This window comes from Camelus bactrianus, chromosome 3, assembly GCF_048773025.1.
Source record: "Camelus bactrianus isolate YW-2024 breed Bactrian camel chromosome 3, ASM4877302v1, whole genome shotgun sequence".
In the NCBI taxonomy this organism is placed as follows: Eukaryota; Metazoa; Chordata; class Mammalia; order Artiodactyla; family Camelidae; genus Camelus; species Camelus bactrianus.
Window position 1 is genome coordinate 13,878,029 of NC_133541.1, and position 23,985 is coordinate 13,902,013.

Consider the following 23,985-nt stretch of genomic DNA (forward strand, 5'->3'; position numbering starts at 1 on the left):
AGAGCAGCTGGACAGGAAACTTACAATTCTGAATAGGTCATGGAAGCTTAAAATTAGGCATTCAATGGTTCAAGATTTTTTAAAAAAATTGATCCTGAGAGTCAATTGCTATGTGTTGAAAGAGACCCTCAGACAAACACAGAGAAAAACCGGGAGAGAGGGAAGGAAGGTGAAGAGATTTGTTCTAAATCAGACCACAAACCACGGTCAAGCCAACAGAAGGTCCAAACCTTAGCACAAATCCCATCTGGAAATCCTCACAGACCAGCCTCCGTCTTGGGGCAAATCTGCTGCCATTTTGATCTAATTAAACCCTCTTTCTCTTGCTAAACTAAACTTGAATCCCTCTTTATTCATCGCTGTTCAATTTCCACCTCTCGGTCCACCGTATTGAATGGGTCAGGGTCCTCTCTATTCAGACTGGCTCTGAAAAAAACCATGCCCAGAAACACAAATCAGGAGGGCAGCTGTCGGTCTCTGTCCATGTTGGCAAGGAGGCTCCACTCAGTCATGGAAATGCTGAAATAGCTGTGGAACTTAGTGGTGTCGCCTGCACAGTCACCCAGTTTTGTCGACGTGATGAGGGTATTTGAGGGAGAAAATGTCAAGCAGGAGGAGGAAGGAGAGGTGTGTGCTCTGGAGCCACACATCCACCAATGCCCAGGAAAATCTGTCAAACTGAGAATGTAATATTCGGCCAGAGTGATTATTTGTACGGCGTTACATCAGTAGTTCTGAGACATGCCACCATGCTAGCATAAGTCAGTGTACAGATAATAATCTGGACAATACACCTGTGTGGTTTCTGGCTTTAAAGTTTCTGAATTTCAGGGACCAAAAAACTCCTGATCCACTAGAAACTGGAGATCATCCACCATACTTGTTTCTCCCCAAATGTTTCCTTTTAAAAAAATTAGGATGCAGAAGAAAACAAGCGTTCTTAGAGACAAATAAATAGAAAAACCAAATTAGGACCGAGGAGTTTGAACTATGTCATTAAAATGTGTGAAAATAAAAATAGCAACTCAGAAAAATTGGAGTCAAAACCCAAGATGTGAAATATTAGAAAGAATGTGATTTTTATCAGGTTCACATCATTTGAGAGCTGGAAGAAGGCTGAGAAATCACCCCATCTCATCAGCTACCCCTCCACATCTGCCTGAAAGAACCTTAAGGATGTCGCTGATTTATCAATATTCATGAACACAGGATGGGATGTCAGAAAAAAAATCAAACGGGGAATTTTACTTGAAAACTGTTCAGCGCCATTTGCCCTGAGAGATGTGATACCATATTGACAAGTCCTCGGTAAATTCCGCTTTCCCGAAGGAAAACGAGGGCTTGGTGACAAGGGGGTGCTGGTGGGTGCAGCTGCCTAGGAGCCCTTTGGTTTGCTTATTCATGTATTAAAGTGGTTGTCTGCAAGTCATAATGGGAAACTAGCCAGCCTTAGACACAGCCAGTATCCGCGAAGTATAAATTAGGAACACCACAAAATATTCCGCTGTGCAGTTGGAAGTTGCTAGGAAACAGGAGGTCAGGCGGTGTTCAAAGGCCAGGTTCTTCCCATCCCTGGGGCCCCGACAGGACTGGATCTTGCTGGAGTCCCAGCATCACAGAGCCAGACCACCAGGAGGCCAGGCTTCTTAGCTGTGTGGTTCAAGAAGCTTAAATCTGGATGCTCCTCTTTTCCGGCAGCCTGGCAAAAGCGCCCAATGAGAACATGACCCCAAATCCAAGAAAGACATAGGAAACAGAAAGCGTATGTACAACCATGTAACACTCTTTCTCCTCATCCGTCCTTAGAACAACATGTTTCAGGCACTTCCTTTAGTGATCCTACTTGCTTCACTCAACACTGACCACGTTGTCCACTCTTGGATTAAAGAGCAGTTTTCAGGATTATGACAATACTTTCCCCACGAATTTGTCTTTCCACACATCTTCCCCCAGGTGGATGCAGGTCCTTTGTAAATTCTATCTGAGGACATGCTGCTCAGTTTAGTAAGTGGTAAGTTCAAAAGATGAGTCACGAGAGGAAATGAACACCCCTTTGTGCTGGGAGAGCCGTGTCAGAGGGCTCCACCAACACACACACACTGCCTCTTTCCAGACTCATAAATATGATCAGTATTACTCATCAGCCGCCACGACCATCAGTGGCCAGTGCGTGCCAGGGTCTGAGCTGGGAGTTTTGCAGGCTGGGTCACGGTTAACCTTGTAACCACCCTAAAAGTGGTGACTTCTATCCTCACTCCATCAAATGAGAGAACTTGACAGACCAACATCACGTGGCTGGTGAGAGGCACTGAGTCCAGCATTTCTTACAAGACTTCGCTCAGTCCACCATGATACACGGCCTCCTGATAACGTCTTCGCTCATCATTTTAGTCCAGACATGCTGAAAGGGGAACCTGTTTTACAATCCTGTTTGTTTTACTGTGTCTGAAGGACAGAGTCCCTTCTTCACTAGCAAATGGCAACAAAATCAACTTGTCCCTTGAGAACTGTGAACGTCTTATGCCATTAGCCCTGGAACATGTAGAAAAAGGTTAACTGACTGCTACAGAGTGACAGGGCTGGATGGGTAAGGTTTGAATTAGACGTGAAATTTGGTGATTTGGGCCACGAGACCATGGGTCCAGGCCAGTGTTGTTTAGAAGCACTGCTGTGGCACGTCAGACGCTGGTGAATGCTCTCAAAAAGCTTCCCGGGTCTAAATCCCCCATCAATGTTTTGGCATCATCAACTGTGATCTGAGGCCAGCCCATGATTTAGTAACCGAAATGGAAATGATTCAGAAGTGCCCTCTCCATTTCTGCATACCCTCCTACATTTCTGCACCCAGGCCTCACTATGGTTAATATTCCACTAAAGAGTGTTGCTCCATCTGTCCCTGTACGTCAAGCAGTCAGGTCTATCCTCTACCTGCACCACCTCAAGGCTCTGCATCCTTGGTGAGTGATGATCCCCACAGCCCTCAGTGGAGTGCAATCTATGTTTTCGACCAGTTCACCAAAGCAGGACAAAGAACAGAAAAGCCTGTGCACCCGGGCCAATTGCTAAAAACCCTTCGAATATTCCCAAACCGCTTTCTCAATCATTTACAGACTTTAGATCGACGTGTTGTAACAAGGAGAGTGGATGTGTGCTGAGCAGGCAAAGGTGAGTAATGGAGAACAAGTGGCAATTGTATTGTAGTTAATTTTTTTTTTTTAATAGAGCATGAGAAGGGAAAGGCTTTAACTCTGTCGACACTGGCAGAGCCCCAAGTTTGTGTAAACCAGGAAATGCCTCCAGCACGGCTCTGGACAGCAGGCGCTCATGAGCAGAAGTGGCCCATTTGCTGATGCAACCGGGCCACAGACAATGGCTGGTCCATGGGATGGTCAGTTCCACTGAAATGTGTGGTTTGGGTACCTTTCTGTACCTTTGATTATTTGCCCCCCACCAGCACTAACAGGCTGTGTCTGTCTGAACCCTGGAAATCCGAATCACATGACATCACAACCAGGTCCAACCTGCCCTTCCACCTGCACACAGGACCTCATTTCCCTAATTTGCAAGGTGCCTCTGACTTAAAGGCTCTACAGGCTTTCATTCCGTGTGCCCTCAGCTCAGTGTAAACCGAACAGTCTCAGCTTCACTGGAACTGATGCCATGAAGTCACTGAATTGAATACAGAGGCCAACATTTCAGAGTTAATACCAACACAAACAAAAGGAAAAGAAAAAGTTAAAGAGAAAGAAAGAGAAGACGCCAAGCCAGGCTAATTTTCTTTCTGCAATTGCTCAAGCCACAATCAGCACATTAAAGATGCTTTACATTTGGCTCAAATCACTGGCGGGGGTTTGCTTCTCCAGCTCAGCAAAACTCGTCGTGGTCTTCTACTTACATATCTTCACAACCTTATTAAACTGTCCCATCGAAAACAACACCAGGGTCTGCCTGAAATACTTCCTTTTCAAACCCTTCATCCTGTGCCTAAAACTCGAAGGCTGAAATCTCAGTAACCCAAACTGATGGCACACAGTCACACTTCATTTTCCTGTATGTAAGGACACTTTTTGAAAGGCGTCATGAAACAGTAGCTAAAACATTTGTTCGCTGGTGAGATTTTCACCACTGTGAGCGTGGAGAGGAGCAAGAGGGGAAGATACTGCCATGTTTTTTAGTGGGGACGCTTTCATTTCATAAAGGCAAGCTGAGTCTGTCACAGAGTTCCAAAGCTGAACAGTATTCCCTTTTAAAAGAAATACTGACAAACGAGGCATCTGGCACACTTTAATGAGCTGCTTTATCCTTGCAGAGTGGCAGAAACTAGGGCAGCCATTCATCTGAGAAAGTGGATCGCACGGAGCGATTACGTAATCCTGCAAGGCACACTGATATTCAGGGTGCCCCCCCAGGCCCCCCAATTTCAAATTTTCTAGTACTACTTACTAGGAAAGAAAACAGTAATGCATGTTTAACTCAATGACTCAATACCTCTGAAAAACATTAAATGATACAATTTTCACCATCTATGCAACAGTGCCAACAGGGTTCAAAGCCGGAACAAGTGCTGTGATACAACTTATATCGTCCGTAGATGCCATTTTTATCAAGAGCAAAGGAAAAATAAGGATAAAACCAAAGAAATAATCGGCATGGATACCTTAAGCCAGTGGTTTTCAACCAGGGGCAATTCTGCCCTTTGAGGGGCAGTGGGAGGTGTCTGTAAACACCGGGGGAGAGGGGCTGTTCCTGGCATCTCCGGGTAGAAGGCAGGGCTGTTGCCAAACATCCTATAATGCATGGGACTGTGCCCCAGTGAAGAACTGTCCTGTCCCAAATGTCAGAGGTGCCAAGGTTGAGACACTCCATCCCAACCTGATCAACTAACAAATGGTTAAACAAGGAGGTGAAAGGAAAAGGATGTGAAATTTAATTACGGGCACATTTCAATGTCAAGTGCAGGCCAAGCAGAGCCAGGGGAAAAAAAAAAAAAAAGCAAGTTACAAAACTGGACTCTGAGTCCAAAGCTTAGAGGAGTGTTTTGGGCTGGGAAAAACCCCGTGGAAAGGTACTCACCTGGGCTGAGGGCAGAAGGAGAGAAGTGCGAGTTTCTTTAGGAACAGCACAGGTGAGGAGGTGAGGGCTGGACCTGAGGCCAGGCCTCCACCCTGGGAGCCAGTCAAGAGCAAGAGGGGTAGGGGAAGGAGGGAGGGGGAGAGGCTGGGTCAGAGTGCCAGGAAGGAGGAGGTGGCTGGTGATGCCACAGCCCTGGGGCTGGGAGGTGGAGGTGGGGATTAGGAAGGCAGGGCAGAGAAAAACTGTACCTGGAAGCTTACAGCAGAATAGAGGCCAGGGTGGCTTGCATGACATAGCATTAGAAATAAGAAAATGGGCATGGACTCTTTAGAAATGCTGAGCAGTGAAAAGAAGGCTGCTCAAGGGGGAGCCCAGGCAAATTCTTACTCACTCCCACCTCCCCTTTCTTTTATTTATTTATGTATTTATTTATTTATTTGGTTAAATTTATTTTATTTTTTCTGGGGGGGGTAATTAGGTTTTATTTACCTTGTGCATGCTAAGCGTGCACTCTACCACTTGAGCTGTATCCTCCCCACCTCCCCTTTCTTTTACATTAATAAATACACTTTTGAATACAATGAAGAGTATTAACAAGGAGATGGGATCCTGGGAGAAGGAACCCTGTATAGCACAAGAGGAAAACTGATGGAATATGGTCCCAGGGGAGGTAAGAAAAAGTTAAGTCAAGAAGACTGATGAACAGCTATACAGAAACAAATTGGACAACCTAGAAGAAATGGACAAACTTATGCAAACATACAGTCCACAAAGACTGAATTAAGAGGAAACAGATCACTTGAACAGACCAATCACTAGAAATAAAACAGAATCAGCAATAAAAAACCTCCCTATAAACAAAAGCCCAGGACCGGACGGCTTCACTGGGGAATTCTACCAAACATACAAAGAATTCATACCGGTGCTTCTCAAATTCTTCGAAAAGACTGAAAAGGAGGGAGTACTCCCAAACTCATTCTATGAATCCATCATCACCCTGATACCAAAACTAGACAAAGACACGACCAAAAAAGAAAACTACAGGCCAATATCATTGATGAACATAGATGCAAAAATCCTCAGCAAAATATTAGCAAACAAAATCCAACAGCACATAAAAAAGATCATACAATATGATGAAGTTGGATTCATCCCAGGGACACAAGGATGGTTCAACATATGCAAATCAGGTTATTTTCCACTTGTATTACACCTTATACAAATTTCTTGTTCATGTGTTTTGGTCATTTTTCCACTAAAATATTTGTTATTTTCTTACTGATTTGTAAAGGCTCTTTATATAGTAAGGCTCTGAATCCACTGTTGTACATCACAAAAACTTTTCGTGTTATTGTTGGCCTTATTGAAGGGCAAAGTTGGCCACATGTACATGTACACAAAGTCATAACAATGTGCACACTTTGATTTAGCAAATAAACTTCCGAGAATTTACCTCAAGGAAACAGTCTTAAATGAGCACAAGTGTCTACACATATGAATAATACAGCAAGGGGCATTGTTTACAACAACAAATAAAGGAAATCATCCAATAATAGAAATCTGACACCACAGCCACTGACAATTCTGTACAGTCACGAAGAAAGCACAGGAATGTTTTAAGATATATTAAATTAATAAAAAAGTAAGTTACTTAATTGAGGTAGACTATGAGCCCAACTTAAAGAAAAAAGTATATATGCAACAAAATGTAAACAGGACTGTCTCTAGGTGGTAAAATTATAGGTAGTTGTAATTAAAAATTGTAATTTTTTCGGTATTTTGCATATTTTCCAAATACTTTATAATCAGTAAGTATTGCCTTTACATTGGGGAGGGGTGCAGGCAAAACCTAGTAACTACTGCAATATGTTTTTATTATAGTTACTGAAAAATACTACTACAGTGAGTAGTGTCAGGGACAGAGCTGGCCTGAGGAAGAAGGGGAACTGCCCAGGGTGAAAGGCCAACACAGGGAAATGCTAAGGAGAGGGTGAAGGCAGAGACAGCTTCCTCCAGGGCTGTGAGAAAACCCAGGGACAGTAAGACTCTGAACCCAAGCACCACACTGCAATCCACCACCGTTTCCCACTTTTTAGTCTCCAAAACCCAGACCTTTTGCCGGAGTCATTGAGGGTAACAATGGCTTTTATAATTAGTCCTTTGTACAGATGCTGGGTGAGCGATGGTGAGTTTTACAACAAAGCCACTAACAGACATCACACGTTAAGAGGGCTGCCTGTGAAAATGTTAATGCAGAGCCACTCAGGCTAGAACACACGCGAGCGCACACACACACAATTATAGTCTGCATATTACTGATGGGTGGTCTGGGACTGGCTCAAACGTTGGACTGGGCAGCTTTCTGATTGGATGCTATTCAAGACTCAAACATTGGACTGGGCAGCTTTCTGATTGGATGCTACTGAAGAAGTTCATCAAGACTGGCCAAAGTAAAACTGCACAGCAGGAGGGCTGCGGCGACGTAGCTGTGGCTATCGGCCACGCTGGGCACAGGGGCAAATGTCTACCCATCTTGGCAGATGGCACCCCGCAGGTGGGAAGTAAGCGAATGTGCCCTTCACCACACCATGGTACTCATCAGGGAGAGTGAAACTCTACTCATCAGAGAGTGAGTGTTCCCTCCCTGCAAATAACAACAGGCTTCTGGAACTAGGGGTCCATATATTTAAGGACAGAAATACAGGTGAGAAAATCCAGAAGTTTAACACCATGAAAGAGACAGAAATGTCAGGCACTTTCCCAAAGATGACTCATACTCCATTTTTCTCTTTTGACGGTTATTAATTTTATGTCAGCTTAATTACCCCTAAGACTGAAAAGAAAAAAAAAACTGATGGTAAAAATAAAATGTTCTAACATTCGTTTTTATTGCCCTGAAAACAGATTTAGCTAAGTGGCAGTCAGCCACATTATTATTCCGTTTCTTTTAAATGTAACTCAATTTAATATGAAAGACCGCCTTCACATTTAAAACACTTATTCCCTTAAAGGGCACTTTTAGCAACTGAATAGCCATCAGCTGAACACATTCAAGCGGAGGCTGAGGCAGAGATTAGCATTTCAGACAGTCTTATTCTTTCTTTGGGGACTTCTACTCTGGGGAACCTCAGCAAAAAAGTGCCTCATCAGGTTTCTCCAGGCAGACTGTAAAATATTGGCAGGTTCATGCTTGTGTGAAACTAGCACATGATATTCCACAGGTGACCATTCAACTCCTGTAACTTTCCCCGCTTCCATACTTGTGCACAAACCAGTTCACAACGCAACTTAAAAAGATGCTGATTCTTGTGCCAATTTCCTTAAAGGTTCATATAAACAAAGTACAAGGCAAAGAAAAAGCTGCAACACTGTAGCACGGAAGCTTTTAAAGAAGAATTCTTTGACATAAATTCAAACAAAGGAAACCACCTCTCACCATTTCCCACTGCAACCTAATATTAAAAATGCTTTTTCCTATAAAAGATGAATTTCATACCAAAAATAACATTGCATTATCAACGCCTTATCCAAGCGGTTACAGCCTTTGTTCTTACAAAGCATTAGTAGTTCAAACGTGGACACGCAATTAAAATCAGCACTTACCCATCTGTTCAGAAACGAAACACTTCTGCTGCTCAGAGAGACGGCAAAAGCTGTTTTTCTCAGGTTTAAAAAACTCCTCTGCCAAATTTTACATTACTGCGATCATTGCGAGGTACATGAAACTTTTAAGCAGTGCAAATAAGAGAAAAATCCCTACCTTGGGTTTCTTTACCCCCCTTCAGTTTTTGTCCACTGTAAATGGCTGCATCTTTAGCAGTCCGGGCCAGAAGCATCTGAGCTGACAGACACAAAAACGGGCTTTCTTTGGCTTGCTGGTGTTCCCGGTCTTTTATGTGGTGTCTTGGGCTCTGCTTCCCTAATTCATTCCTGATTCTACTGAAAGGAAGTCCAGCCTGGCGAAGCTGGCGGGATGGCAATTGCCGAAGATACTTCTGACTGCAGGAGCAAAGAAAGCACCTTACATGTGCCAGCAAAAGTGGGAAGCCATTTGAAATGTCCCAAGACGCTGAATTTTAAAAGATGACTAATATTAAAAAGAAAAAAAAACCGCGCCAGGACAAAGCCAAGCAATTTCATTGTGACCCTGGAAAGTCGACCCCGAGAACACCACCCCCCTGCCTTAAGCCCAGCTTCATTTACGGCTATTTATCCCGGTCTTTGCATAGCGCGCCTGAATAGTTGCCATAACAACTCAGTAAACAGGATTCGAGCGACCACTGAGGGGTTCAGGGCAATTGTTTTGTTTAGGGAGAAGAATGGTAGCTTTAATGCTTCCTCTACTGAAATTTCCTGAAAAGACAGAGCTGCTTTTTTTTTTTTTTTAAATAGATTGTGTGTATGTGCTGTTCTCAAAAGTCAAAGATGCTGGCAAGGAGTGCCCCAGTTATAGGAGAAGAGGCCACAGGAGTGGCAGTCAGACAGGAAGAATTATGAAACTAAGAAATACTGAATGCCAGGTGGGCATTTTCCAGTAAGGATGCAGAGGGAGTGGAATCATCCCAAGAGCCTGTAAGAGGAAGTAAATGAAAGAAGAGGCCAGAGTCTGGTATCCAGATGGTTCCACAAAGTCCTCGCTCCTGGGTTGTCCTATGCTCTCTCCTCCATTTTTTTCCCCACGGAGTCTCTTCTCTATAAAGCAGTTTCATTCAGATTTTATCCGTGCCACAGAAACATCATTCTCAATCTTCACCCTATGGCCAGGCAATCAGAAACTATCCTGTTCTTAAAAAATAATATTGGAAAAAAATGTTCACGAGTATTGCCAACAGGTTATGAACATCTGGCAATCTGACACATCATGCCAGTAATTTATCAAAATTCACAGACTCTTAGGACACACAGACCCTTTATGGTAACTTTGGATTTTAATAATAATGGATCAGTATTGGTTCACAATGATAACAAATTTACCACATAATGCAAGGTGTTAATAACAGGGGAAACCTGTGTGTGTGTGTGTGTGTGTGTGTGTGTGTGTGTGTGTGTGTGTGTGTTGGAGGCGAGAGTGATATGAGAACTCTGCACTCTCTGCTGAAATTTTTTGTAAATTTTAAAGTATTCTAAAAAATTAAGTCTGTTAATATAAAAAAATTGACATAAAGCTGTTCATCCCATATCCATGTCAAAGACTAAAGGAAGTTAAAAAAAAAAAGCAGCAACAGCTAGTTACAACAAATTGCTAAAGGTATCTGATTTAAAATTCAACTCAAAAAGAAAAAGGTCTGGTAACAGTCTTATAAAGATTTTCCTGTGATTCAGCTTAAATTGGGAGTTAAACTGTGAGGATGAAGTAGGCCTATTTTCTGCCCCAAACACATCGTGCAAGTATGGAGTATTTCACACAGTGAAGTGTGGCAGGTCCATGACCATGTCACCTCCTTTAAGGCCTACAACTGCTCCCCTAAGCAGGCACTGTCACTTCAAACACTTCAGGGAGTTGGAACTAATCCCAAGGCCACAGGACTGTTGAGTGACAACAGGCTGGACAGACACCATGGCACACACCTTTGATCTACTTCCAATTCAGGCCATTGTTTTACAGGCCCTGCACCTGGGTGGCCGCGCAACAGCCCTCCCACACCAGCAGGACCCCAGTGTCTCAGGATGCGCCAGACTAGGGCACCCTGCACCCCACGTTTCAGCCGGCGTGGAGCAGAGCTGCCTGTGCCCTTGGCGTGGGCCACGAACGAATGACTTAGTTAACCACAGCTCCACAGGCAACCCTGAGAATGTGCAGAGGGCAGCAGGGGGCAGGTGGGGCAGTGGGAAATGCAGCTGTGGGAAATCAGCTGCAGAGAAAGCAGCAGGAAAAAAGAGAAAAAAAAAAAATGAATGAGATGAGCATAGTCAGTAATAAGGTGATACTCTACCAAACCCAGCTGCCCGTAGGAGACTGGAGATACTGTAGCTTAATGTGCTGATGTGTGATGGAAAATTTCCGAGATACAATTTTGCACAGGAGGCTGTTTACTAGAGCAGGGAAATGGATTCTTATTAAGAGTTTAAAAAATATTTGACACACTCAGAGTGGGTATCTGACATTTCACTTTAATCTCAAATGATGGGATGAAAACCAGTGAATGGAAGATGCAGAAATGCAGATTTCATTTAGTATGATTAAGACCTTTCCCATAAATAGTAAAAGCTTAAAAAAAAAAAAAAAAACAGTCTGCCTTAAGGTGCAAGGAAAGAGTCAATTCTCTGTCCCTCAGGATTATTTAGGAAAAGGGAGGATGATCCGCGTCTCATTTAAAGGGGATAAATAGACCACATTTCACCAATTCTTAACGCAAATACATTCCCCTCTCAATATGCCTGAAATCGGATGTGTCTGTGGCTCACTCACGTCCAAACAGCCACCATGACATAATTCCATACCTGGATGGACACGAATTTCATCACAGCTTTTCACTGTCTTCGAAAATCACAGGCACTATTGGAACTCCTTGCACTGCTTTAAATGTGGTCTAACTGCTCCTCTCTAGATTTGTCAGTGAAACAGAAAGTCATTTCACCTGCAGAAAGACCTAGAAGCAGAGTGCCAAGGTGTCACTGAGTTATCAGTGAAGCAAGTACTTGTGGTGGAAGAATGACAACCATTTCATACTTCTTGCAAAGCAAAAAGCAAGTGCCTGGTGACAGGACAGCATGGTGCCCTGGCTAAGCAGGCAGTGCTGCTTCCACAGTGATACATAAATAACGGTGCCTTTACAACCAGGGAAGTCATCGATTCAACAAAATAGACAACGTCTGGACCCAATGATGTGTAATTCCAAAAAAGTTCAATTGAAATGCTAACATCCAGTTTTTCAGCCTTTCAGTTTAAACCTTTGCTATCTGGTGGATTTGCACATCCAGACCTCCTTGCCCAATCATGGCAGGGAACACACACCTTAGGGGGACCCCATTTAGAGGTCTGAGTGTTGGAGTATGAAGCGCCTTACCAGACTCGCATTGTTTATGAACAAGCCTCTGGTGCTGTGCTTGGCTGTGCCCAAAGGGCTCCGAACCCTACGGGGGCCGTGTCTGAGGGGGTCAGCTGGGAGAGGGAGACCAGGAGAAGTAACGCATTAACACAGAAAGACCGGATCATAGCAAGGACACCACCCTAATGTTGACCTATTGGTATATCCTGAGAGTAACTTCTCCAACTAGGCAAACTGAAGGTGATCCAGAAGCAAAAAATAGGCCAAAAGTAAAACAAACCAACTAGGATGGAACTTGTAGCAGAAGGATTAAAGACAGCACTTAAGTCTCCATCTTTAGCAAAGTCAAGCACGCACACACCATGAACATCTCCACAGTGTCCCTTGATGAGCAGTTCAATTCCACATTTACTGAGCACATGGGACAGCCTGGACGCTGAGCTATGCGGCAGGGCACAAAGATGGAAGAGGCAGGTCCCTCAAGGTTGTACTTGGCCAAGGTCAAGGTCACCCATGTTTGTGGAATTACCTTATTCAGAAAATGGGATCAGCATAGAGAAACCAAAGCCTAAAGAGAAATGTAAAGGGTCGCTGGGGTCAAGTTCAGTAAGGTTCCTGAGAAATAAGGTGAAGAGAATGAGAGGGGAAAAGATTCAGGAAGAATAAAACAGGACAAAAAATTCAAGGTAGGAAATACATTTCGTGCAGCTTCTGTAGGAGGCTGGCCCGGCCTCACGTTAGGGGCTGAGAACCACAGACCACCAGTTCTCACACCCGGGAAGGGAAGGGTGTCCTGATACTTACCATCTGTTTCCTTTTTTAATTCTGTCCTGCACCTCCCTCAGGGTTTTTCTGAGGAATGTTAATGACCAACTTTTCTGACTAAAACGTACTTAAAACAGGAGGCAGGGAGGGAAGGCAAGGATCTGGGCCACGGGACGCCCTTGGGGGGAAATTCTAATGAGGTGAAGCAGGTTTTCTTTGATACAGAAATCTCCTGGGGTTGGTCTGGGCACTCCTGGCCAGCAACTACCATTGCCTGAGCAAATCACACTAGGACGAGGCCAAGGGGCCACACCACCAACTCAGCACGTCTGATAGAGAATTCTGCCCTTTGTAAACCGAGAACTCTAAGCTGAGGGGAGAAGTACATCCCTCCATGGTACCTGAGGCAAAGCGCTGGCTCAGACTAGCCCCTTCCAAGAGCTATGCTTTTATTACCTTCATAACTTAGTGCCAGGAGGATTTCTCAGCAACGCTAATGAAATGTCTTCTATGCAACATGCAAGATTAGCTACAAGTCATTCACAAAAGGAAAAAAAGCCCACATATGATTATAGTTGAACTGATTTAACTGCTTCAGCATTTCAGTTACATCCACCAGCTTTTCAAAACATAAAAATCCCAAATAACAAAGCCCCATAAGATTCCCACAAAAGGATTTCTAAATGCTTTGGGCCCAGGTGCCTATCCTGAGCTTCACACACTTGCCAAAGGAAAGGAGTCAGTCTGTGCTACATAAGCCTGGGGCCCACAGGGCTGCGTATGCACGCTCGCCGGGCCACCATGGGAGCCCTGGATGTGCCGAGTAGGCTCCTAAAAGCACCGAGCAGCTGCTCTGCTTTTTCTAAGGCCTTAGCTGTTAGGGCCACAGACTGTACAGCCATTGTTCCAATCCTTTTCTGGGCACAGAATTGTCAAAAGAAACCTCTAGAATCTGCCCAAACCCACAACCCATGTTCCGGAATGATGCACAAAATACCTACATCTACTTGTATTCGATACATCTTCTCAAGCTCCCATAATGAACATCTGATGTGGGAAAGGTATGCGGTGAGGGGAGATGGCCTCACCCCTCCAGGCTGGAAATACACCTTCCCCATCCCTGGGCAAAGGCCAGCAAGACTTTCCCTGTGAAATGCCCAGAAGCATCTATCTTTGGACAAAAGAAAATTCATAAGGAACTCCAAATGAGGGTTGTTCGCATACACTTCCTATACCATCACCAGTAACACTCCAGTATTTTCAGTGGAACCAAATGAATGCTAAGTGAGTCATAATTTTCTATTTCCACAGCCTAATTAGTTCCTTCACACTTACTGTCACACCTACATCTTAGGCCTCAGACAAGTTGGTTCTCATGTCTGACTTGTCAGGTGTCTTTAAAAGGGTACCGAGATGTTTTTTCAAAGTCTTCTATGGCCCATCTCATGGTGTTATTAGTGCCTGCCACTGGTCAGGAGGTGGCAAGGGCTATGAGCCAAGAGAAATGGAACCTTGAGGTTGGGTCGGCTCATTTTTTAAAATGCCAACACCAAAGCAATTAGGCACAATCAAATCCCAGCAAGGAAAAATAAACATCAAAAAGAGGTAATTTCTTCAATGTTCTGTGTTTTCACATAGGCCTCACTTCAAAAGTGACGGCAATTTAAAGGGAAAATGAACTCCATGTCACCCAAAAAAGAAAAAAAAAAAAAAAAAACAAAAACGGAGGACTGAGTTTTTAAAATTAAAAATTCTATCCTTATAAATAAGTTCTGGCTTGGTGGGTGACACCCCCGCCCCTGCTATTTCATTGAATATAAGATGCCAACGGCTGTAAAAGTGCACAATTATTACACCACTAAGAAGCGAGGAGAAGCTCCCAATTAAACTGTGGTTTGCCAAAAGCTGTAAGATGCATCTCAATGCTGAAGACCTTCAACGGGGGAAAAACATGCACGTTAAGCAGCTCCTGTGAGTGGGGACTCAAATTGCAGAGCCCATGTATTTATCTTGTCCATACCGCCCAGTGTGGTTTTATGAAGCACGGCAGGTGGGTATAAACCAGCTGATGTGGGACATGGTATTGTTTTAACTGTTAATTTCCTACGTTATGTCAAAAAAAAAAAAAAAAAAACTATGTATTATTAAGTTGCCTTTTTTGGTGATAACCTGAAACATTTTACTAAAAATCTGAAAAAAGGGAAAGATGAGTTACTATTGAAACTACAGAACCGATGCACATTAAGTCATCACAGATCTTCTGTAGTCTCAGCCACGTGTGCCAGACAAATGCCAAATTCTCACCTTCACACCTCAGAGCAAGGCAACCAACTGAACGGAAAATCCTCCACTCGATGCAGTTTTGCCTTCCAAGAAGACAGAATTCAAAATTGTGATTCTTACAAATAAATACCTTAAACTACAAATAAGGAATGGTTGTAATATTAAAGTCGAAGGGAATTGGTAAGCAAAACGAAAATAAGATCTAGCATCGGCAAAGGTTTCAACCGCAGCACCACCAAACATCACACAGCCTCATGGCAAAGAGCTGAGCTCAGGTTCCTTTATCTGAATCCTTATGAGGATGGCTTCCAGTTCTTCCACACAAGAGGCTCTTGATATTCCTACCTTGTGGGGGCTTTTCTGCTCTTCATAGGGGTTACTGAGAGCAGATGTTGGCCAAATAACGATAAAAAAACTAAAATTAACAGCACTTCAAGGCAAGTTGCCCATTTAGCATTAGATTCAGCAGCTACCTATATCTCACACTCCGTTTTCTTTGTTGAGAAGAATAAATATTATAAAACGTATAAAATCACATTGTTTCTGATCCGGATACAGCATTCAAGAGCTAGAACAAGAGCGTAGACACAAGAACTTGCGATGACAGGAGCCTTCTAATTGGTTACCATCAGCTCATCCAAGTCCTTAAAAGCCATTATTACCACTTAAAATACAGACTGTTTGTCATGTTTAACAATAAAGCAAAAGAAAAGAAAATGAAAAAAAAAAATCAACCACAACAAAAAGCACACCAACCATTTCTTCTAAAAAGGTAGATAGCACATTCTGGAGCCTCACCAAGATTACAAACCAATACTTAAGGAAAGGAAAAAAAAAAAAAAAAGCAAAGGTTTCACAATGTTTCCTTTTAAACTAGATTTTTCTAACATGCAATGGCGTCATTCAAAATTAGACAAGTAGGTTCAAAAGACAAAGGGATTCTTTCCCACTGAATGTTACGCTATAGTAATGTCATATACATTTCCAACCACCTATAATGCAAGGATTTTGGAGAAGCCAAATCTGTGATCAACAAGCTCAGGAGGCAGTGTCCCCAAAGACACAGTCTGAGTCTAGAACTGCAGTACATCTTACCTTCTGCATGTTTGGCTTGATACAGCGAACAAAGAAAGGATTAGAGGAGCTTAGCGTTGCCATCAAGGAATGAAGGGAGTCCTATTAGGAAGGAAAAAGTGTATGTTGATTTAGTCTCTTATGGTGTCTCTCTTTAAATTTCTCGGCACCCTAGGCACTTATCAGAAACAAGCAGAAAGAAAACAACATAAATCTGAGGAATAATAGAGATTTTATTTTTAATCCTGTCATTCTAATATAAAATAAAGGTATCATCATTGTCACAGAAGCTATTTCACATACACAAAACTCATTTAATTCCTTGACACAGTACCCTTAAACAAACAAAACTATCCTGTTAACCAGCAAAAAAAAAAAACAACCCTGGGATATTTCAATGTTTAGTACAGAAAACCTGAGAAGCATCCATTCTCCCACCAGAGTTGTTGTTCTTCCTAATTATTTCCATCAAAATGACAGTTTATACCAGTACTTCACTGGTTTTTGAGCCACCATCTCTCACTCTTATCTTCAAACCACCAGGCAGCTTAATCTTCCGCAATACTGCTATCTCGTCTTTTTTTTTTTTAACTTGTTTTTAATTTGTGAAGAATTTTTAACATTTACCAAAGCAGACTGAGCATGTAATGAGGAGCCAGCATCGGCGTCAGCCCCCAGCTAACCTCATTTCATCTGATCTCTGTCCCTGTACAGACCACGCCCTCTTTTTGCAGAAAAGCAAATCCCACACCTAGTATTACTTCATCCCTCAATTTTTCAGTATGTATTATCAAAGTCTAAAGACTTTAAAGCACACACAGGTAACCACAGTATCTTTCCTAAAAATATTTAACATGAATTTCTTAGTATCAACATGACAAGGTGCAACTATCTCATTTCTTATTAAAATACTCCACCGTCTCAAATTTCACAATCTGTCAATGGCTGCTTCTTTGAAATCAGATTGCAAGTAAGGTCCAGGTAGTGCAGTGAGTTGATATATCTTCTAAGTCTCTATTGTTTTTGTTTTTTTGGGGGGCGAGTGGGTAATTAGGTTTATTTATTTACTTTTAGTGGAGGTACTGGGGATTGAACCCAGGGCCTCGTGAATGCTAAGCATGTACTCTACCACTTAGCTATACCCTCCCACCACTTTTAAGTCTCTCTTAATTCCCTGGTTTTCCCTCCATCTCCATCTTTCTCTTTTTCCCTTCTTACAATTTTGTTGCTGAAGAAATGGGGTCATCCTCAGTACTACACTGATTAGTTACTTCTCTGTTTAGGAAGCTTTAGGATCTCTCAGATGACAAAATGTCCTGGAATTCATGGCCCTTCATATTCTGGGACCCATTTCACTTCATACAAGGTGTCCCGTCAGCCGGCCCCCGTCTATTCAGGGACAGGACTTATGTTCCTGATTCAGGACTCCTCCTCCTGCCGCTTTCCCATCTCCTTGCTTCCTGGTCCACTTCCAGTCCCAAACATCCACAAAACCTCCGAGGACAACTCCAGGCCACACTGACCCAGAAACAGACAACACAACCCTCTACTGGATGATTAAGAGCCGAGGGTTTAGAGTCAGACAGACCTGGGTTCATTTCAAATCCCAGCTCCAGTCTTCAGAGGGACTGAGCAAGTCTGCATTTCTCTAAACCTCAGCTTCCTCATCTATAAAATGGGGACAATAATATGTACTTCTAAGATTATGGGAGAAGTGAAGGAGATAATGTATATAAAGTGATCAGCCCAATGACTAGCTCATGGTGAATGCACAGTAAATGGCAGCTGTTATCATACCCCATCTGGGTCAAAGCTGCCCTTCCTACCACACGAGCCAGCAGGTCAGCAGTGGTCAGGCGTGGGTCTGGTTCAATGCCAACCACGCGGTCCAACAGACCTCACACAGAAGCCCCACCTCCAACGCAGCCAACACTGAGTAACTCAATGAAAGAGAGCCTCCCAGAGGGCAGATCAATAAGTGTCTGTCCACTGACACTCCTCCATTGCCCATTATGTTAGGATTTGGGGGTAGAACGGAACAAGTCAGTCAGTGAAGTCGTTTTCATATGCTCTACCTCTAAACTCTCTAAAATGTTCACATATTTCAAATGCAAATAAGAATGGTCCTCATATTTTCCCTGAATTTTGGACATCTGGACAAGGTAACTGACACTGATCTGATTTAACCATGCACTTGGTTATGATACTGTAAACATACATGAGAAAAATTTTAAAAATTCAGACACTGGAAGAAATACTTTATATTCACAAGCCTTTAAATACAAATCAGAGTAATTCCAAATGACCCAACAGTCCTTTAGAATTATTTTATAAGCTTAAAATAAGTAGCTATGCATTTCTAACTAGACAAAAAAAAAGTACATCTTTTTACCTGTCTCAGAAATAAAAACTATATTTTCCTTCTAAAGCGCTGTCTGATTTAAAAGGAGAGGAAAAAATTAAATACACACCTCCATAGACCTCACATAAACCCAATTTCTATTTTCAATTCTTAAAATCACAACAAAGATTGATTCCTCCAAGCCAGCAGCGCAGACTCACCTTGAATTGTGAGCTGACTGTGGGCCGTCGATGTTTGCTTCCACATTTCAAGGTATCCTGGTTATTGCGGCTCGAAACATGTTCAAATAGGTCGTAGATGAAGTCGAATCTGTGTGAGTGAGCAGAGAGGAGAAGGACCGTGAGGGGCACACACCCAATTATCAGGTGCAGGATTACTGCAATTGCAACTCATTTTCCCACTGAAAACAATACATCAAGGCCTGGAAGAGCTAAGACAGCTTCCAAAGATTTCAAACCAACCACTGCCAACGGGCTTTGGGCACAGAAAACAGATGGGGCGGCCTTTGGGGCACTAGAGTTGCAGAAAGAAGAGGACCGGGAGAAAGGTGACCCCAGGTGACAAGCCGCTAGGACCGCCGGGCTTCCCAGAGCTTCTGCAGCCTCGGCTTCTCGCCTGTAGAAGGCGGGTGTCTTTCTTGTGCATCTCAGTGTTGCCAGGATCCCACCAGGTAACAGATGGAAAGGTGCTAACTCTAGAGCGAGGCCAATCAGGCCCAAATTCCGCCTCCTCCATGTCCCAGTTGTGGAACTTAGGATGCTTGACCCTCTGGTCCTGTTTTTCATCTGGAAAATGGGGGCAATTTTAGGATTTATCCCGTAATCCTAGGGAGAGAAGGAAGTGAAGAAACGCAGGCAAAAGGCTGAGCGTGATGCCCCGCACCTCCCACGTGCTGATGTTAGTTGCTCTTATTATTAAAAAGTTCTATAAAACCTATTGCCACTGCTAATAGAATAAAAGGCTTCTCAAGAACGTCTTTCAGTCTTCCCTAAATAGAAGATGCTATGGGCTACAAAACAGGGACTGTGGTGGCTTTGCTGGGGCCAGGAAAGGCGGGGAGACCGCCTGGCATCCCCATCCTCCAGGCGGCGATGCCTCCCATCACCTCTCATCCCGCCCGGCCCATTCTCATTTTCCTTCTCCCTCTTTGATGTTCTCTGCACTCTGAGCACTTGGGAGAAAAGCTGTGGTTCCACTTAAACTGTCACAGACGTCAAAGGGGGAAGGGAGCAGGGCCAGGGAACAGCTCAAGCCTCTCTGTCTGCAAAGAGAAACCTGGGGCTGGAACAACGTTCTTCACCTCAATTTCACAACCACCGGACACGATGACCGAGGCAGCCAGTGGAACGCTATCTCACTGGTCTCCAGGCTGTCTTCATGACAGCAACATGCTTCCATTCAACCTCAAGACACCGGTTTGACTTAAATGTACCTCGTTCATCTGCTTTTGTGGTGCTTTAAAAACAGCGCCATCTTAACAGGTCTGAAAACTCATCTGAAAAATAAAAGTAGCTGACAAAGTTGTAAATAGGGAATTCTCATGTAGGAGAGTTATTTAAGACAAGTTGGAAGGTGGAGCATGTCAATCCATGGTTCTAAGCCGATACTTCAGGTGGGTTCCCTTTGCCCTAGTCACAGCTCTCCAAGTGACGGGGTGGTCACCTGGTACTTCCATTTCTGAAAGTATTACAGTTTTTTAATAACTATTAAAAATTTGTGATCGATTCATGCTGGATCTGAAACAAGTATTGAAAACTGTAAGGCAAGGACTGTTCCCCCCTCTTTCTCGCTCACAAAACTTCCTAAAGCTAAAAAGCCTCCTGGTTTAAAACATACAAATAGCTAAACTAATCATTATAAGTTTCTGCATGCTTTCCCTAATTATCCATTTAATAGTGTGAATTTTCAATTCACGAACAAATAAACGTGTAATTTATAATTTTAGCCAAATCAGTACTTGTTTAACTCCCTCAACAGCTCTCACATACATTACAGACACATGGGTGCTACCAACCCAAGACTGAGATCAGTTTGAAACCTAGCTCTAAGCTTGCACTGAAGAAAGTAGGTGATACTGGTTAAGATCTCAGGTTCTTGAGCCAAACAGACCAGATCAAAACTAGCTGAGGGATCTTGGCCAAGTCACTTAACAGCTCTAAGTCTTCATTTTCTCACCTGCGTAACAGGATTAATACAAGTATCTAACTCATGGATTTGCCGTTCCTCATTAAATAGTAGTCACTACCACTAGCATCAGCTTATAACTCTCAGGTCATTTTATTGATGAAATATTGCCTGAGGAAGAAGATAATGAACCAAGCTGCTTCCATATTAATTTTTTTCCTGCATTCGTGAATTAAAAGCATTTGCACAAACATTAGTTTGACATCTCCGGGAGGAGAATGACGTACCGGCTCTCTCTCAGCAAGTTGAGAAGATCATCCCTGAAGGTATCTCTGTTCTTCTCCAAGATGCCCCGCACATCATACTGCACCTAGTTTTGGAAAATAAACGAGAGAAGACAGAACTGATAAAAAAAATCATTTCGGACAATGAGCATCTCCTTTAAAAGGCAGGACCATGAAAAGGCATTAGTTCAGTATTTTTATGATTGACTTCTGAAATTACTATTTCTCTAAATATCAAATGGGCAAATATTAGCAAGGATCTTGATTAAGAAGTTACCTCTCCAGCGTAGTGTTTCACTCCAAAATTGTTGACTGCAACTCTGGGCTTCACGTAAAAGTGGTTATTCTAATAAAAAACAAATATAGGGTGGGGGGGATACAGCTCAGCCATAGAGTTCATGTCTAGTATGCACAAGGGGGTTCAATCCCCAGTACCTCCATTAAAAATTAAGTAATTAAATAAAAACCTAATTATCTCTCCCCCCAACAAAATGAACAATAACAACAACAAAAAAAAAACCCAACAAATACATATGCCTAATTTCATTCACTGATGATTTCCAGAGAAAATTAACTATCACTGACAGTGAAAACAATTTCGAAACCTGCTGAGTTTCAGAGGTTGAGGACACATCCTACAATGCACTTCATCAAGACCACGTAACTCTGGTCTGTTGTCAGTACACTAGGCTAAAAATGTCAAATTTTATACTCAAACTAAACTTGGGCATATTCTGAGAAGTGGCCCCAAATCTATGCCTTTGGCTCATTTCAATTTAGCTCTACCAGTTGGTGAAGCGCTTTCGTTTGAGGAAAAAAATTTAATGTGGGAGGCACAGTGGGGCCAGCAGCACTGAAATACGTGCACATCATCTTAGGCCGCAGATCTGCCACTCAGACACCATGAGGAAAGGGCAGGTTTTGACATACAGCATGTTGGGTGTGTAACTTCTCCAATAAGGTGCTGTCCGTGGCTTGAGGAAAATGGCTTTCTTCATTGATAAGAGCTAGGAGACCAAGTTTCTGAAAGAGAGGAAAAAGGTTAAATGTGAATTAAATGTTGAATGTCTGCCTCTAAATAATTTCACAACTCCTTTCCTTTCTACTCTCTATCAAAGCATTTCTCGGATTGAAAAATTCATAGTGATACACCATAAAAGAATTCAATTAATTCCATATTAAAAAACTGAACACACTGCAACCTGGTGGACAAAAGTTTTACAACTGGCCAATCTACTCTTGGTACTGCAAAGCTCTTGATGCTACGCAAAACCACCATTGACTCTTAAAACACTGACTTCAATGAGACAATGGGGTTTGAAGCAGCCAAGTATTTAAATTCAAACTTGCACATTCACATTTATGTTTCCAAATGGCCCATTGTGTTCTAAACATTCACATCTTTGATGTGCGTGTTCGTACAAGCTATTTTGTTCCCATACACATGAATCAGCCCAGCTGGACACCCCTGGGACTGTTAACAATTCTCCAACAGTGTATTACCTTCTCAATCAAGTCCAGGCATTCTCCATTGTCAATCCAGTCAATATCTTCCCACACTAAGCCTTCTCTGTAGAAAGATTTAAAAAAGGCCAAATTGCAGTAAAATATAGCTTTAAAATTATCCAATTTAGTGGTTGGTTAAAAAAAATTTATTTTTTTAATGGAGGTGCTGGGGATTGAACCCAGAACCTCGTGCATGCTAAGCATGCTCCCTACCACTGAGCTATACCCACCCCTCTAAAAAATTTTTGGAAATGCAATTCGGTAAGTACTTACCTGTTATATTCCAGTTGTTCTAAAGAAAAAATATGCTTGTTGAAATATTCCTGAAGTTTCTCATTTGCATAGTTTATATTGAACTGCTCAAAGTGATTAACCTAAGTGGGGAAACCATCCAACAAATATCGTTAGTACCCTCATTATTTCATCTAAAGGTCAAGAAAAGGCGTCAAAAAATCTGCAGAGAAAAATATCAATATTTATTTAAAGAGATTTGTTTAAGATTCCCCCACTCTTCAGAAGCATACCTCAAAGTTTTCAAATCCGAAGATGTCGAGGATGCCGATAGACTTGAAGTCATCCTTGCCCTTGATCCTACTGTTGATCTTCTTGATCACCCACTCGAAGCAGCGGGCGTAAAGGGCCATGGCCAAGGAGTCTCTGCTGTCCACCGCCTGCGGGGAGTGGACCCCAGGTCACGGCTCCCGGATGGCCACTCTCAGCCCAGGTGGGAAGCCCAGCCCTGCCCCGCCCGCCCAGGAGACACGCCCGCTTGACAGCCGCGCGCCCGATGTTCAGTCAATCAACACCATCCAGGAAAACCCAGCTGTCTCAAGAAAGGGTGACCTGGAGCTTGCTTACTGAACCCTGTCAGCAGGGTTCACCAAGAGTCCTTCTAAGTGCCAGGCTTTCAAATTCAACTTTACATCTTGAGTTATAAGAAAGAATCTGAACCACTACACACAGCTACAAATTCTATCAGGTTGAAAACAGTAATTAAGACCTGACCCTGCTCCTTATATCTTCCTCTCATAGTCTACTTTGTACACATGGAAGTTTTCTTCAGGGTATGGTTAGCATTTTTACTTATCCGGCCAAGAAACACTAGATGGGCTAACACATATAACCGGCTCAAGGCAGCAGCAGAGGCAAAAATAAGAAAAACAACACACTGTAGAGTTGTTTTCATTCAGAATAATTACCAAATAGCTAATTCTTATTTAATCCTTACTCTGCATCCATCATTAAGTACTTAGCACATTTTTTTTCAAAATTGTAATTGCGTAATTTATTAAAGTAAATAACTCTTCAGTCAGAGTGCAAAATGAAAGCACCTTATTTTAAAGATGGGAGAGCAAGAATGTCCATTCTTTTTATTATCATCCTTATAAGAATCCAATGAATTAGGCATGATAATTATTCTTCTCTTACAGAGGAGGAAACTGAGATACAGTGAATGAATTTCCCAAGAAATATGAATATAGTAAGTGGAAGCGTCAGGACTCAGACTCAGGGGAATCACCATCAG

At 42.8% G+C, this 23,985-nt stretch overlaps 1 protein-coding gene across 2 annotated transcripts in view; it reads right to left on the reverse strand.

The window, feature by feature from the left end:
* The window catches only part of MYO10 (myosin X), a 192,841-nt gene that overhangs the window by 53,325 nt on the left and 115,531 nt on the right, over positions 1–23,985 (reverse strand). For both annotated transcript variants that reach the window (XM_074356503.1, XM_074356494.1), the window contains 8 exons: positions 22,985–23,131; positions 22,734–22,834; positions 22,458–22,524; positions 21,885–21,977; positions 21,232–21,300; positions 20,958–21,040; positions 18,747–18,855; positions 16,206–16,286 (listed from right to left, as the gene is read on the reverse strand). In XM_074356503.1, coding sequence (XP_074212604.1) covers positions 16,206–16,286; positions 18,747–18,855; positions 20,958–21,040; positions 21,232–21,300; positions 21,885–21,977; positions 22,458–22,524; positions 22,734–22,834; positions 22,985–23,131 — 750 coding nt within the window. The remainder of the gene's footprint in view (positions 1–16,205; positions 16,287–18,746; positions 18,856–20,957; positions 21,041–21,231; positions 21,301–21,884; positions 21,978–22,457; positions 22,525–22,733; positions 22,835–22,984; positions 23,132–23,985) is intronic.